Source organism: Phocoena phocoena, chromosome 1, assembly GCF_963924675.1.
Source record: "Phocoena phocoena chromosome 1, mPhoPho1.1, whole genome shotgun sequence".
Taxonomy (NCBI): Eukaryota; Metazoa; Chordata; class Mammalia; order Artiodactyla; family Phocoenidae; genus Phocoena; species Phocoena phocoena.
Genome location: NC_089219.1, coordinates 54,615,958 through 54,632,812, shown reverse-complemented (window position 1 = coordinate 54,632,812; position 16,855 = coordinate 54,615,958). Strand labels below are relative to the sequence as shown.

At 44.2% G+C, this 16,855-nt stretch overlaps 1 protein-coding gene across 2 annotated transcripts in view; it reads right to left on the bottom strand.

Annotated features, from left to right (window-relative positions):
- Nucleotides 1–5,422: 5,422 nt before the first annotated feature.
- The window catches only part of PGM1 (phosphoglucomutase 1), a 57,703-nt gene continuing 46,270 nt past the window's right edge, over nt 5,423–16,855 (bottom strand). For both annotated transcript variants that reach the window (XM_065886404.1, XM_065886396.1), the window contains exons 8-11: nt 14,474–14,609; nt 11,055–11,238; nt 8,464–8,598; nt 5,423–6,088 (exon numbers count right to left, since the gene is read on the bottom strand). In XM_065886404.1, the coding sequence (XP_065742476.1) occupies nt 5,999–6,088; nt 8,464–8,598; nt 11,055–11,238; nt 14,474–14,609 (545 nt within the window). In that variant the 3' untranslated portion in view covers nt 5,423–5,998. The remainder of the gene's footprint in view (nt 6,089–8,463; nt 8,599–11,054; nt 11,239–14,473; nt 14,610–16,855) is intronic.

Genomic DNA, 16,855 nt, shown 5'->3' with positions numbered 1-16,855 from the left:
GCATAAAAAATATCATGCAAAAGTTTAACACCACTAGATTTGGGGTGCTTTGTTACACAGCGATGGTAAACCAGAAGAAGCATCCCAAACACCAAGGGTGGGTGCTGGTGGCGGGTCTGCTTTTTCCTTCATCTTGATTGTGAGAATCTGCACAGGACAGGAAAACTCTCAAAGTTTCCATTCCTTTATCTGGGATAATAATAGCCTTCCTATCACAGTACAAAAATGAAGTCAGAAACCAATAGAGACTGAGCTTTTATGAGACAGGGTGTTTATGAAACAACACCGTCATGAAGAGCAAATGATTGCTACTCTTGACTAGCCTTTCCATCGACTGGAGAGTGGCACTCTGAATCACGAAAGACGTGCCTTTGGGAAAATAGTTATTACCCCACTTCCACAAATCCAACTTAATGGATCTAGGTAGAACTTTCACATTTGGTAAAAACCAAACCAAAGCCCTCAAAAATTCCCACATGACAAGCAGACATGAGACATACTCTTGCTGGCGGTGACCTCACTTCTCTTAGATAATGACACGCCAAGTTTGTGGGACTGCTTCTTGCCTCTGATAATAAGAATGGAGAAGAGCCTCTCAGCCTCCCAGAAGTACATGCTGTGTGCCCTTCCAGTGCGAGGCCCAGGGCCAGCCTGCCCACCTAGTCCCATCATGACTCCCCTTCCGAGAACCTGCTTGAGGTGGGGCTTTGGGGCTTGGGCCTGCCTTTGTTGAGTCTACTCCTTAAAGGAAAGTAACTCCTTTTGGATTCAGGCTAAGTTGGTAGAACCCTCCTCCAGCTATACCCCCAATTAACTTTTGTAGCAATGGGAGATAAAATACTGTTTAACATGTAAATCTAGTTTTATTCAAAGTGACCATGATACATATCTCCCATCTCCTGCCAGCATCCCCCCCCTACCCCGACCCTCTGTCCTGGGTGATTCTCCCCTTCAGCCTCTAAAGCTTTAGGAAAGAGTTCTTGGCTAGCCAGTCACTAGCTGCAAAAGTTGGTCAACTCACTGGTCACCTGTAAAATGAAGCTAATCATACCTCACAGGTTGGGGAGGTCACAGCATAAGGAAACACTCTGCCATGCAACAAACATTTCATTCACTCTTTTTTTTTTTTAACATCTTTATTGGAGTATAATTGCTTTACAATGGTGTGTTAGTTTCTGCTGTATAACAAAGTGAATCAGTTATACATATGTTCCCATATCTCTTCCCTTTTGCGTCTCCCTCCCTCCCACCCTCCCTATCCCACCCCTCTAGGTGGTCACAAACCACCGAGCTGATCTCCCTGTGCTATGCGGCTGCTTCCCACTAGCTATCTATTTTACGTTTCGTAGTGTATATATGTCCATGCCACTCTCTCACTTTGTCACAGCTTACCCTTCCCCCTCCCCATATTCTCAAGTCCATTCTCTAGTAGGTCTGTGTTTTTATTCCCATCTTGCCCCTAGGTTCTTCATGACATTTTTTTTCCCTTAGATTCCATATATATGTGTTAGCATAACGGTATTTGTTTTTCTCTTTCTTACTTCACTCTGTATGACAGACTCTAGGTCCATCCACCTCACTACAAATAACTCAATTTCGTTTCTTTTTATGGCTAATATTCCATTGTGTATATGTGCCACATCTTCTTTATCCATTCATCTGTCGATGGACACTTAGGTTGCTTCCATGTCCTGGCTATTGTAAATAGAGCTGCAATGAACATTTTGGTACATGACTCTTTTTGAATTCTGGTTTTCTCAGGATATATTCCCAGTAGTGGGATTGCTGGATCATATGGTAGTTCTATTTGTAGTTTTTTAAGGAACCTCCATACTGTTCTCCATAGTAGCTGTATCAATTTACATTCCCACCAACAGTGCAGGAGGGTTCCCTTTTCTCCACACCCTCTCCAGCATTTATTGTTTGTAGATTTTTTGATGATGGCCATTCTGACCGGTGTGAGATGCACTCTGTAAAAAAAACGTTTATTGAACTTTTACGATGTGGCAGGCATGGGGCTAGACCCTGGGTAAACATTGGTGAAAAAGGCAACCCCTGCCTTCTGGGAGTTCCAGGACAGTAGGAGAAATGGAAAATAAACAGGTAGAGTGTGATAAGTGCTGTGAAGAGGATGCTGCTACAGGAACACTAGAAAAAGCTCCCAAGCCAGAGACTGGAAGCTCAGAAGCTTCTGAGGCCTGAGGAAGGAGTAGGAGTTGGGGAATATGGGGGAGGGTGGGGCGGAGGAGAAGGGTGATGCAAGCAGGTCCGAAGGCCTGGAGACGAGGGAGCACGGTATTTCCAGAGAACTGCAGGTGGTTTCACGTGGCTGAAGCATCCAACATAACGCAGAAGGTAGAAGAGGAGCGGGGGGGTGGGATGGAAAGCGGCAGGCAAGTTTGCATTGGTCTTGTAGGCTACGCAAGGCATTGGGGAAAGAGCACTTGAAAGAGTCAGCGTTGGAAAGAGCACTTAGCCAGTGATGAGAATAGCGGATGAGAGGGGACAAGAATGAAGGCCAGGGGCCGTGAGGAGGCCTCTGCTGTAACCCAGGTGGGATGCAATGATTCTGTGCATGAGCTGCTACTCATTTCCAACTCCTTTTGCTGGGGGTTCAGAACATAGAAAGATGAAGGGTGTGTCTTTTACATATTATGTTTTCTGGAAGATTCGAACACAGTAAGGCCACTTTCTGTCCGATGAGTAAACAGGAAGTGCAGCAGCAGCAGCATGGGATGAGCTCTGAGGCAGAGGGGGCAGAAGGACCCAGGCCCCAGAGCTGGCCTCCGGGACACTGCAGTGAGCCCGGCCTTTGCTGTCATTCTCCATGAGGCAGGGCCCACCCCCTGGAAGCCTGGCCATTCCCTGGGCCTGAGGAACATCCCTGAACAGGAACCTCCTTCTCTGAAATCAGAGCTGAATGTCAAGAGGGAGGGGAAAAGTTGAAATTTCAGAGTTGGGCCCCAGACAGTTGAAACCCAATTATCTCGCTGTAGTCCTCACCACACCCTAAAGAAAACAGGTCTGACTCACGGACCACATCAATCCTGGGAGGCAGGGAAGCTTGGCTGTGTGCTGCTGGCCGGCGTCTCACGGTTCCGTCTCCCTGCACGCCTGGGGGCACGTGTTGGGGTGTCTCTCTAGAGGCCACAGAGGGAGGAAGGGCAGCCCATACCCCAGCCCATCCCACTGCTCCACGGCCCCAGACACCTCCCTCTTCCTCCTTTGAGCTAACGGCTCCCAAACCTATAGCCAAGTGGATCAGGGAAAGCAGCTCAGTTATGATCAGGTTTGAGGAGGAAATTCTTGAAGCCACTCCAGGGGCCATAGACCCAGAACTGTGTACAGCTGATTCAACAGATGGGGGGTGCAACAAAGGGTCATGGAAAATGAGCGAGATTCAGGGTCAAAAGTCCACTTCTACCACATGGTAGCTGAAAACCTGGGGCAAATTACTTAAGCTTCTGTTGAGTTTCAGTTGCCTCAGCTCTAAAACGGGCACAAGAATGTCTTGCTTGGAGGGTTACTGGAAACCATCTTCTGAAACAGAAAAGGTGCTTGGAAAATTTGGATTTTAACAGCATGTGTTGCCTATACAACTCCTAAGGCACTTATCCTACACAGCCTTTCTTTCTTTCTTTTTTTTTTTTATTGAAGTATAGTTGATTTACAGTGCTCTGCCAATCTCTGCTGTACAGCAAAGTGTCTCAGATATACACATCTATATAGTCTTTTTTTTAATATTCTTTTCCATTATGGTTTATCCCAGGGTATTGAATATAGTTCCCTGTGCTATACAGTAGGACCTCGTTGTTTAGTCATCCTAAATGTAATAGTTTGCATCTACCAACCCCAAACTCCCAGTCCATCCCTCTCCCTCCCCTGCTCCTCCTTGGCAACCACAAGTCTGTTCTCTATGTCTATGAGTCCTACACAGCCTTCTATTTGTGTGGGACTCCATTCCTCTAGCTAGTCTCACAGGCAGCTGGAGGGCAGCAACTGTGTGTTACACATCCTTTCCTTCCCAAGGCATCTCACACTTAAGGTGGTCAATACGTGTTTCCTGGCTGACTGATACACCCAGGTATCCATATCCCCAGGGTGGGGTTGGACAACAATGCCCAAAATTAACTGAGTTTCTGGCACCCAAGGCATCACCCTTTAATCACCAAAATACAGGGGCATTTGCACGCCTTTCTTCCACATGTTAGAAGTAGTTGAGAAGTAGCCAGTTAGTACTAGAGGCAATACAAAGCATTGGTAATCCATGCAGGACTAGGGCTGCCCTGCCGGGGTACATGCCACCACCCTCCCGTGGTGCGAGCTTGGATGATGAGCTGAACCTCATCTCTAAAGCGGGGATATTCAGAGTACTTACCTCATAGCTATTGGGAGCATTTACAGAGTATATGGAAAGCACTCAGCACAGCGCCTGGTATAGGATTAACGTTCAGCAAGTATTCATCTTCCCCTCATCACTGTCAAAGCTCAGTTCGGTTTGCTGGGCTGGACTCCCTGGTTAAATGGCAACACTGGAAATCTCACCCCAGATAAAGACCCTGCCACCTGGAACGGGGATTCCACCCTGGGTCGGGGAGGGGTGCAGAGCTGGGCTGTCTCTCTGGAACAGTCCATATGGCAGGTGACTATGGGAAGTGCCTTCCAAACCATACAATGCACTTCAAATATTTGTTTTATAGTTTTTGTTTTTCTGATTCTTTAAAATCTAGAAACAATATTGTAAACGTAATCCTAGTTCCCATTTATTTGATAACCTACCATGAATGAGATACTGTGCCCATGGCTTTTCACAGACTTACTTGCTTTATATTCTCAATGACCCTACAAAGTTAGAACTATTTTTCAAGCCCATTTTAAAGATAAGGAGAATGACATTCCAAGATCACTCAAGGTCTCAAGTGGTATTCAAACTCAGGTCTGTTGGCTCCCAAGACTATGCTTTTAACTACTAAGTTACGCTCGTGGGCTGAATATAGTCTAAGATGAATAAGATGCCAACAGGCTCAAGATTTCCAGCCAAATGCCAGAAATCCTGCTCTCAGATTCCGAGAGTTCTGTTTCTGTCCCCTCAACAGGCAGGGTGGCATCTCAGCACCACAAGGCACAAGACGGTGCTTTGCTATTTAAGATCTCCTGAAAACTATCTTCCTTTTCCTTGTTCCAAGTTAACCATGTCGAGCTTAATTTATCCACCTCCGAAGGAGCCAGGGCCCAGCTGACCCTGCTAAGATTTGAAATTATAGTTCTTGAGTCTAATTTTAAACCAAGCACAGAGAACGTTTTTTTTCTAGCTAGGACATCCAAACAAAATACAATACCACCCACCCCCTCTAAAAAAATCTGGTTTCTTTCTGAAATCAAAAGAGCATTTTGTAGGAAAGAAAAAAGACATACAGAAATAGTAGCTTATTTCGCTTTAATATCCCAAAATATTTGTGTGAATGGGACTATGCTACAGAACAAGGCAGAACTCTGTAGACAAGCACGTCTCACTCTGAGGAAAGAACTGATTGGAGAGAAGGCACCAGAAACTGCATTTTGCTGGATTATATGTAAACAGTAAATGGGGGGAAAGGCTCACAAAGGAGAAAGGAACTTGCGCTATCATTTCACGGGTGGATCCTAAGGATGGAAATTAGCCTCATGAGCTGATGCTCAACCTCCATCTTCCACTGTAGTGGAAACAGGACCTGGTGCTAAGGAGACAAACACCCACACACCAGTGGTGCACGAGGACACAAAAAGGAACTGACAGTAGTATAAGCCCCTGGGTCCTTTTTTTTCTCTTTCCTGCATGGCTCCTACGGGCATATCAATTGGCACTGTCTTGGAATTGTACCATTTGCAAATGACTGGTTAGTGGAAGAACCGAATCCTAAAAAGCCTGGGTGAATACACTTTGTTTCTGTTCATGCTCTTCAATCAGATGACTCGGAGGGCCTGGGGTGGAAGGATGTACCGCATCTGGCCTGTCTTCTTAGGTGATAACAGTGGGTGCAGTGCGTCCCGTCCTTTCCTGGAGTTGGGACAACTTCAGGGCAATAGAAATAAGGGGAGCCAACATGACCTGAGGGAGACACAAAGAGAAAAACCTTTGCCATCACTTTCTCTAGACACGGATCCATAGCTCCAGCCCTGAGTAGGCCTCGAGCTCCAGACCCATGTCTGATTGCCTACTCCGATAACCCAAAGGCTCCTCAAACTGTGTAAGTCTAAAAACAAAGACATGTTCTTTCTTCGCAGAAAAACCTAGTTCCAGCATTCCCTATTTCAGTCAATGATCTATTACATAAAGCAAGTGAATGAATAGGAGTCATTCTTGACACCTTCCTCCCTCACATTCCTGTTGTCCAACCCACCAGTAGCCTAAGTGACTTATCTTCTACCTCTCTCCCATTGTCACCCAGTTCTCTCCACCCCAGTGCCACAGCTCTCGGTAAACCAAGTCCTCCCTCTTACCCGGAACAGGTAAGATGTGTTTCTGCACCCTCCTATTTGTTTCTCACACTCTACCCAAAGCACTCTTTTCAAAATACACCACCCTCCCATCTACCTCTCACTTAAGGGAAAAAAGAATTCTGCTGTTGCTTAAATAAATAAATATTTTAATATTAAAAAAAGAAAACTATGTATCTAGTTGAACTGCCCATTTTATAGATGAGGAAACTGATACCCAAAGAAGTGAAGTGATTTGACCAAGTGATTCAAGGGCAGAGCCAAGAGTAGTACATTTTCTATTGACCACTGTTGCTTTCCCTCGTCTAAATCTCTACCAGCTCATTACACCTGGAAGAAAGTTGGAGAACCGCTGTACACACTGGCATACCATTGTGCTGTACACAATGGCACACTTGCCATTCCCTTTGGGGCTCCAACAGTCCCAATGAAGTGCTGAGGCTGAGGCCCAGGGGAAAGGCATGTCCCCAGATAGAATGGTGGTACACCTGGGCATGTGGGCACCTTGCATCCTTCAGTGCCCTCCCACTTCCTGAGGACTATGGTTCAGACGAAACAACTCTCACTCATTCTTTGTATTTACCATGTGTCAGGTATTAAGACAGAGAAACACAACTTCCTTCCTCTTTTGCTCTTGCGCTATTATTCTGTGGATCTACAATGTAGACACCATCCCCTTTGATTTTAGTTTTAGGGATGTCTCAACACCACAGCAATCTGGCGATAACTGGAGCTAATGCCTGGCCACTGGAAAAACTGTAAACTTGAAGCACCCTTTCATTTCTCTCTTTTTGTAATAAAAACAATTGTAAGAGCCACTTTTCCTCAAAAGCTAGTTCGATATGTCAGGCAGTGTTCAGAATTTTGCCTTCATCATCTCCTTAAATCCCTGTAACAACTCTGTGAGGTAAGTAGCATTCTGCCATTTTACAGACAAAGAAACCAAAGCTCAGAACATTGAAAAGACTTACCCAGGGACACACAGTTATAAAGGAACTGAATTTAAAACAAGATCTAACTCCAAAACAGGTTAGAGAGATCAAAATCACTATGCCAGGGGTTTCCAAATGAGTTTCACAGGATTCTAATTAGGTGTCAGAAGGAAAAGGGCTTTGTGGGAGAATAGACATGGCGAACTGGCATATGTACTGCAAGTCTGCTCCGAGCTTTAAGGCGAGGTGTGTGTCGTGAGCTGCTAAGGCGGGGCTAATGTACCCCAGCACTTCCTAAACTGGTTTTGGCTCTGGAGCTCTGGTTGGGGAGCAGTTTCCAAAACAAGGAACACACGTGGGGAAACTCTCCCCTGTGCGTCCCTGCTTCCCCATTTGGGTGGCTGTCCTCCAAGTTCTTTGTTCCACCTCTGGCTCCCAGGGCCCCTCCTCACTCTAACATACTTCTGGAGACACTCTGGGTGGGGCTGGGACCCCAAAATACAGGTTGCAAGTCCGAAGACTCTCCCATAAAGACCTTTCTTTCTGGGCCACGAAACAGTCTCTCCCTGCCTACCCCCTAGCCCTGACCAAATCTAGAGCCAGTGTATGTTCTGCCAGGGCAGGTGATGAGACCAAGCAAAGTGGCAAATAATCAGTGACAGACCAGAATACCAGATCAGGGGCTGATTTGAAAGATTAGTTCTCTTGAATCTGCCACTTAACCAGGCGTGTGAACCTATTAACTATTATTTAACCTTTCTGAGCCTCCGTTTCCTTATCTGTAGAAGGGGTATTAATAGATAAGAATAACAGATTTGAGAATGAAATGAGTGTATCCATTTGGGTAATGGGTTTAGAACAGAGCTTGGTGAATAGAAAATGCTCAGATAATTGTTAGCTATTATTGCCTTCTGATGCACTGAAGAAGACGTGGAGGAAAGTGAGCCCACCTGTCTGATCATTTGAGAAACGGGTTGTGATGACAGGCGCAATGAAGCCACTACCCTTCCCTCCAACAGAAAGAACTAGCCAGGGCGCAGGGCCTGGGCATTACCTGGGGGTCCTGGTAGATCTTGGCGATGTCCTTCTCATAGCTGTCGACGTACAGTCGAACGGTGGCGCCTGCACTCCCGGTGCCGCTCAGTCGAAAGATGATGCGAGAACCATCTGCAAAAATGAGCCGCAAGCCCTGGGAAAGGTAACAGAGTTTCTTTTTTCCTCGCATGCTGGAAGAAAGATTGAAGGCTGACAAGTTATGAGGGGTCTATTTGGAGATCTCATTTCATCCGTACTTGATCAGTCGGAGGATTAGATCCTTGAGAAACGGCCACAGTTGAGCCCCGTGAGTCTGCCCTCGGTCAGCCTGTCACTGCATCCAGCCAATGGGGGTTGGGCTCATGGGGGAAAAACATCCCCAGGGTCAGGCGGGAGACAGGATCCTGGGGAGGCTGGCTGACACAAGCCCTGCCCTCTCCATCCCACTTCCCTGTGATTTATGGACTAACCATTCCAGTTTGAAGCCTAATAAATAAGTTAATAAATAAATAAGCTGCTAGATACGGAAATCCGATTTCCAAATCAGGAGGGAAACACGGACAGAATGGGCTGAAACCAGAGCAGAGGAGGTTTCGGGTGAAACAGAGGAAGAACTCTTTGCAAAACACTGATGGAGAGCCTCAAAGTAGAACAGGGAGCCACGTGCCCCAAATGGCAGAGGCCAGCTATTCCGACCTATTGAGCCAGATCCAGCGGTCAGTCTCCACCAATGCCTGATGACTGAAAGCAGGGCCCATGTGGGTGCAATGCCAAGCCCCGCCCCTCTATCTCCTGCCCTCCGCCTTCCCTCTCTGGCCTCATCTCTTGTCCTCGATAATCTTGATTCAGGGAAAAAAGGCTGGGGACTCTTGAGGTAAGAAGGCTGAGCAAGACAGTTATCTGAAGACCCTTCAGTCTTGATGAGGCTGTCAATTCTTCCATAAAAAGAACTTTGCATAAAGCTGATGGCCTACCAAAAGGAAAGGTACTACCTCTCATCTACTATTTGTCACCAGACCCAATCCAGGGTTTAATCATGCCACTCAACACTGAAGACAGCAGATGAAATACACAGAGTACATTCCCACTTAGTCAACGTGGGGAGGATACAGTTAATACCCGTTTACCATTTCCTGCTTTCTAGACACATACCAGGGTTGGCCTCCTCCTCCCACAACTTTCAACTTGAAGCCTCTTAAATTTTTTTCACTTGATTGCAGATGCTATATCTACTTCAGAAGATTTTCCCCCCTCCCCGGTCTTCCATCTAAATGCTCAGACTTTCTGATTACAAAACGTGGAGCTGCTGACTTCCTCCTCTGAGCACAGAGCACAGGGCCCGTGCTCACGCCGACGCCCCTCCCATGCATACCTCAGCATCCCCCCTCTCTCCTGGTACATGCCGGATGCGGCGTAGAGTCAGGGTTTACTTTGCCTAAGGGTCTGTTCTCTCTCTGAAGCCTCACCACAAAATCTTCTGCTCTGCTCTGCGGCCCCCGGACCCCACCCTCCCCTTTCCTACACCCACCCTCTCCTCAACCCCAGGCCTCTCTTTTTCTAATTATCTCAGACATCATTTACGATCATCCATACTAGACCCAAAGTTCTCACAGATGGTGAAAAAGCATAAGGAAGAAAAGCCACGGGGCCAGAATTTTGACAAAGGGAGACTCCAGGCACTGAGGGTCACTGTGGCCATGCTCCATCCACTCGTCCACTACCTGCTCTCCAGAGAGAGACTTTAAAAAAGTCCTGCAGCCCAACTCCTTCAAAGCCTGCTGGATGCCTTGAGAAGGACCCAGCCAAAAATCTGGGTCTGGATCAGAAAAAAAGCTAACTGGACAGCTATAGCATAATCTTACCTCCCTCTTTATTATCTTTGTTTCTAAGTTATGAGTCCATTCTGTGACAACAACAACAGAACCAGAGGAGAGAGGAGCCTGAGCCCGGGTGTTAGTGAGAAGGGCTGACCCAGCCTGCACCCTGGGTGCCTGGTGCCCAGTGAGGGAAACGCTAACCGTTCTGTACATATCCAGACACGGTCCAGGGTCTCAACTGTGATGTCCTCCTACGCGCTGCTGTGTTAGGGTCAGCTGTGAGTCACGTGCTACAGGTAATAACAGTGAATGTTTCTAAGTCTGTAAATGGCTTGTCTGTTTTTTTCTTCTTTTTTAGAAATCAGAACATATCACAGAAATGCCTATGAAGAGGCTACTCTCATGCCACGCCGGCATTCTGCTACAAGCTCTTGAGAGAGAAGAAGGAGGTTGAGGTCTAAGGCAGCAGTTCTCCATCTTTTTAAGATTCTAGGGCTCTTTTCTGCACACACATTCAACATGACCTCTTGCATAGAATTCTGGAGAATGTAAAAGTCTTTCTGCAGTCTACACTAAGAATCCCAGAATGAGGGCATAGGGGTGTACGTAGAATCAGGGCAAAAACCATTTTCCCTACAAGTACCTGTGCAAATCATGTGTGACTCAGCAGTCACTTGAGAAAACAGGGCAGCAAAGGACAAATGACCAAGAAGCCTTTTTCTTTTTTCTCTTGAGATTTCAGAGACAAAGCTCTGAGGCTTCTCTCCCACATTGCACATACGTCTGTTCCTACCTGATTTCTTGAAACACTTCCATCCACCGGATCACTGTATTCAAAGTTATCAATTTTCGCCACAGTGTAAACTTTATCTCCCACTGGGAACTGTTTCCCCACGAAGGAGCGATCAGAGATCAGGGCCTCCAAGCCCTTCATCATTTTGTTTGCGCCCTCGGCTTCCACCTCCTCGTAATCATACCTGGAAGAAATCACAAAGTTGAGGCCTGTGGGCTGACTTCAGATCACACCAACTTATATCACCACTTTCTACAGCATTTGTTTGGCCCTCCCCCAAACCATCTAACTTCAGAAGAAGCTGGCAAAAATATGAGCGTGTCATTCTCTGGGGATGGAGCAGACGAGGGATGAAAAGAAGGGTTTGGAGGGTTTCAGGAAAGGCTTAGGAGCTTTTCTGAATAAGCAGAAAACTCCCATCTTGGCTCTTCTACAGAATAAAGCTCTTAGAAGCTTCAAAGCCTTTTGAGAGAGATTATCTAACATTTAATCACCACATCCTGAGGATGTAGAAACAAAAGCAATGTTATCTGCATAAATGCACACGTGACTCAGGCACTGCTCTTCCAAACTGCTGGAGCTTCTATGGGATAAATGCTGGGAAGGGTCCCAGTCTGGGACCTGCCTGAGGCTGCTGAGATTTTGGATAAGGAGAGTTCCAGTCTCCACAGGAGCTTCCTCAAGTAAGGCCAATTCTTTTTTTTTTTTTGGCGGTACGCGGACCTCTCACCACTGTGGCCTCTCCCGCTGCTGCTTTGCAACAGGCTCCAGACGCGCAGGCCCAGCGGCCATGGCCCATGGGCGCAGCCACTCCGCGGCATGCGGGATCCTCCCAGACCAGGTCAGCGAACCCGCGTCCCCTGCATCGGCAGGTGGACTCCCAACCACTGCGCCACCAGGGAAGCCCAAGGCCAATTCTTCACTGACCAAATGAAGGAGCCAAGCCTTAACTCTTTTTTTTTTTTTTTAAAGCCCTAACTCTTTACACCTGAAATGCCTCCCTCCTCTCAGTGAGAGTGGATTCCGGTCCACAGCATCCACCCTGACAGAGGAGGCCTGGTGTGGATGCAAAAGGGCCAAGAAACAAAAAGTACATCACAAATGAAATTCTATGACTGTTACTTTTCCTCCAAGAATTGTTCTTGACTTCTTTCTTATGAGGTTAAAGACTCTTACAGGTGGCTTTTCTTGTCCTAGTGGCACACACCCTCTTGAGAGAGTTCTTTTTTAGAGGCTCAAGATAGCAGAGTCTATATTTATTTACAATAGTGAAACAAATATGATATGTGCAAGCAGACACCTCTGAGACATGAGAAATACCAGGGAATAAGGCCAACTATTCTGGCTCCAGGATTCTATGAATCAAGGACAGCAGTCCCCTTAATCCTGAAGTCAGCTCTTTCCCCCAGTTAAAATGATAAACAGCAAAAAAATTACAACCAGGCGTTTGTGCTTTACATCTGTGACCTTTGGGTGTTTGAGGGAAATGTTCTATAAATCCTAGGCACAGAAGGGTATAATGGAAAGAATCTGGGCTTTGGAATCAGAACGAGCTATGAACCCAGCCTTTATTGGTTACCAACTGCAACTGTGGGAAAGCTGCTTCATGTCTTAGAATCTCAGTTGCCTTATCAATAACTGTTTTCGAAGCCGATGTGAAACAATGCATGCAAAAAGCACTTTTTGTTAAATAAATGGAGGGTATAATGGAGTCTTAACTAACCATAAATTCAGTTTCTGAGGACTTTATTTGTAATACTTGGTTAGCAGTTATGTGAAATTAATAAAAATGTGTTAAGATCGTTTTTAGATGAAGACTCCTAACTGATTCAAGAGTGACCCTCTCTGAACAAACCCTCCTAACCTTATTCCATTCTGGTTACTTTTCATTTGTTAACTCATTCATTTATCTCTTCAAAGCATATTTACACAATGTCACTATGAATTAGTGTTTGGTGATACCATGGATTACAAAAACAGATATGGTCCTGCCTTCATGATCCTTTAGGCTCTAGACAGTTCATGACTGCTGTTCTAAATTACCAGATTTTTCTGGTTCTTAGAAAGTAGAGATTCTTGCATTGGTTACCAGGGCTACTGTGTGGTACCATGTGGCAGATACCACTTATACCTTCCACAAAAAATAACCTGAGGGAGAAAGATAGCAATATACTTGTCCAAAGTCAAAAAAAGGATCCTGATTAAGGAGGCCAAGTTCCTGAAGGCTGAATTCTTTTCCTGACTATCCAAAGATCATGGACCATTAAATCTGTGACATATTTTAAAAATTCTCTAGTCTAACTCACCTATTTCATAGAGAAGGCAACTGAGGCTCAGAGGAATAATACCTTTGTATTTCTTACATAAATAATTTATTTAATATGCTTTTCCTCATATTTATTTTCCATAATTAGAATAGTGAGGTTCAGGAAAAAAATTATTAGATTTTTACACTTACTGTGGGAAAGGCAAATTGAAATTAGTGAAAAATACAACTGGAAAAAAATGTTAATGCTTCTTAAAAATAGAAGTATGGGGCTTCCCTGGTGGCGCAGTGGTTAAGAGTCCGCCTGCCAATGCAGGGGACACGGGTTCGTGCCCTGCTCCAGGAAGATCCCACATGCCGCGGAGCGGCTGGGGCCGTGAGCCATGGCTGCTGAGCCTGCGCGTCCGGAGCCTGTGCTCCGCGCTCCGCAACGGGAGAGACCACAACAGTGAGAGGCCCGCGTACCACAAAAAAAAAAAAAAAAAAAGAAGTATGTATGGTAAAGAAGACTTACTAACTAGTCTAAGTATTTTGTCCACTGATGAATCCCCAGTGCTTGGCAGAAAGTAGGTAGACAGTCAATATATATTGAATCAATGAATGAAGTATTGATAACTACACAGCCTTTGGGGACCTATTTTAATGAGTCAGAAAAGTTGATTTAGACTAAGCATAATTGTTTCCATAATTTCAGAAAAAGTTTCCATACTTTCAGTGTCCCAGAGTTTATAGAACACTTTCAATAGCTAGACTGTTATTTCCATTTCTACAAATGAGAAAACTGAGTACAGAAAGAGGTTAAATGACTTCCCAATCTACTAGGGGGCAGAAATAAAATTCTAATCCATTCTTCTGAATCCAAATCCAATGTATTATCATGTCCACCTGATAGGTACATTTAAAAGGCTGACAAAACATTCATTCTTTTGAATATGTTAACTAAAAGTTTTAAGCCTCGTTCTTTACGACTAACATAAAAGTTGACTTCAGCTCGACCCTGACTGAATTATATTAAAAATCCTCAATTGATAGAGGCTGAAGGAACTGAGGTTTTATTATCACTTAAGACAGGAAGTAAAAAATTTGTACACGTGAGAATTCTCTCTATCCACTTCCCCATGCTACCTCTGTGCCCAGCCAGGCTGTGGCTTACCTGGTGAAGAAATTCCGGCCATACTTTTGCCAGTGATCTTTGAGGATGTCCTCCACACTCTGTTTGCGGGTGGCTAGGATGGAGAGCCAAGCAAGGACAGCCCAGAGTCCGTCTTTCTCACGGATGTGGTCAGAACCTGGTCGGGGGACAGCATGCGGCTGTGAGAAACGTGATTTCTCCAAAATATTTGGGAATAAACTCCTCAACAGTATATGACCCAACCAAAAAAGTCATAAAACTTTACTGAGGAACTTGAATACATGGAAGAAACCACATACTGAATAAAGCCACATACTATTGAAAAGAAGGTGATGTTTCCCAAAGTAATTTTAGAAATTTAAGGCAAATGCCAGTAAAAATGTCAGCAGAATAATTTGGTGGAACTTGATGTATCAATTATGAAGTATGAATGTGAGTGGAAAAAACAAAAGAACATGACCACTGTGGATTTTCAATAACTAAAATAGTCTGGTAGCTTAACGGAACAAAAGAGAGCACCCAGAAATAGACCCAAACACATATGAGACTTGAATAAATGATAAAGGTGTCACTTTAAGGCTGTAGGAAAGAATGGATTACTTTTTAAGTAGTATTTGTCTAACTAGCTAAACAGTTGGGAAAAAATCAGTTTTTTTCCCTGTAAAACACCATACAAAAGAATTCCAGATGAATTATACATTGAAATATAAAAACTGAAAACCTTTAAATATTAGAATATATATGTAATTTTTTTAAATCTTAGAGATGGCAAATACATATAAATTCAGAATTCATAAAGAAAACAAATCTATGTATTTTTCTACTTAAAAATTAGCATTTCTATCAGCAAAACTACTATAGATAAAATTAAAAGGCCATTGGTAAACTAAAAAAAAAAAAACTACACATTTGCAATATACAGTAGATATTTAAAACACTCAATATAGAAAAAGTTCTTATATATTAATAAGAAAAAAGTAAAATCTTGATAGAAAAACAGGCCAAGGGTATAAATAGGCAATTCATGGAAGAATAAATACAGGTACCCAATTTACATAATAAAAAGCTGTATTATTTTTAAGAAGACAAATTAAAGTTAAAATCACAATAAGAAACTGCTGTTTGTTTGACAAATGGCCATAGATTTAAAAATGAGAACACCTAGCATCGGGGAGGTATAAGGGAAATGGGATTCCAACATGCTGCTGCTGGGAGGGGTACAGTCCTTCCAGAGAGCAATTTGGCAAAAAGTATGAAAGGCTTAAAAATGGACCTACTTGTGGATCCTCCTGGATCCTCCTCCAATTCTAGGATATCTTTCTTTAACCAAAAGGGGTTTGGTTAAATAAACTCTGGCACATCTGTCTCCTGCTAAGGTCCTTGCTAAACTCTTTATCAAAAATAGCAAATTGGCTCCTTTGGATGTGCTTATATGCATGGAGACCCTTTCCCAAGAGACTGATGGGGAACAGAACTCTCATTTTTTTGCCTTTAACTTCCTTATTCTAAAAAGAGCAGACGATATTGAGCTTTACTTTCTGATTTCTGAATAGGACTCGATACAATCCCTCCAATAATGTTTTGCATGTTATCATGCCTTGAACTTTTTTATGTACCTCTCTGTCCTTCTTGACATCCCACTGGGTCTTATTCTCCTTACAACTGTGAGAGTATCTAGCACAATGCTGGCGATGAGGCATGAGGTAAGTTTGTTTCCCTCCTCTCTTCATCCTTTTTGACCCAGCTGAAACATCCTCTCTCCTATCTGAGACTAGCTCCCAGCTTCCCTGGACAGTGATGAGCTACTTGTTCTTCTCGCATAGCAACTGCTCAAAACATGTGGTGCGGCGCCATACTCCTTGAGCCTCGGCCATCTATTTATGAGCCTTTTACCCCACTATCCATGTATGTCTTGGAGGCATCTCTTATATCCTTGTAACTTAGTCTGGTGGCTAGCATAGCACATGGAATATATTAAATAACTAATTGTGAAGGAGTTCATAAATGAATTAATCAATTAATATTCTACTCCAACATCTTCTCTTTCTCTTTTTGGTTCATAAAAATATACAACTTTTCCCCCCAAAAGAGTCCCTCTTCAGTAAGACACTACTTTTAGAAACAGCAGTTCTCAAAACCTGGATGCTGACAAACTAGAAATATCAGGCAATACTTTTAGCACTTTATATAACAAATTGCAGAAATGTTAACCTAATTTTATTAGCTATGGACTTTTATTTGCCTTTAGTGCTATTTCAAGGAACAGAAAGTTAGCTCTCTGGCTCCTACAGCTTTTGCAAATGATGATATGTTTTGGCAATAGTTTACCCTGAGCAGTAAGATCCTAGCAGCTTCCCCAGTATACTGAGAATTCATGACAGAAGTGTACAGCTTGGAATTATT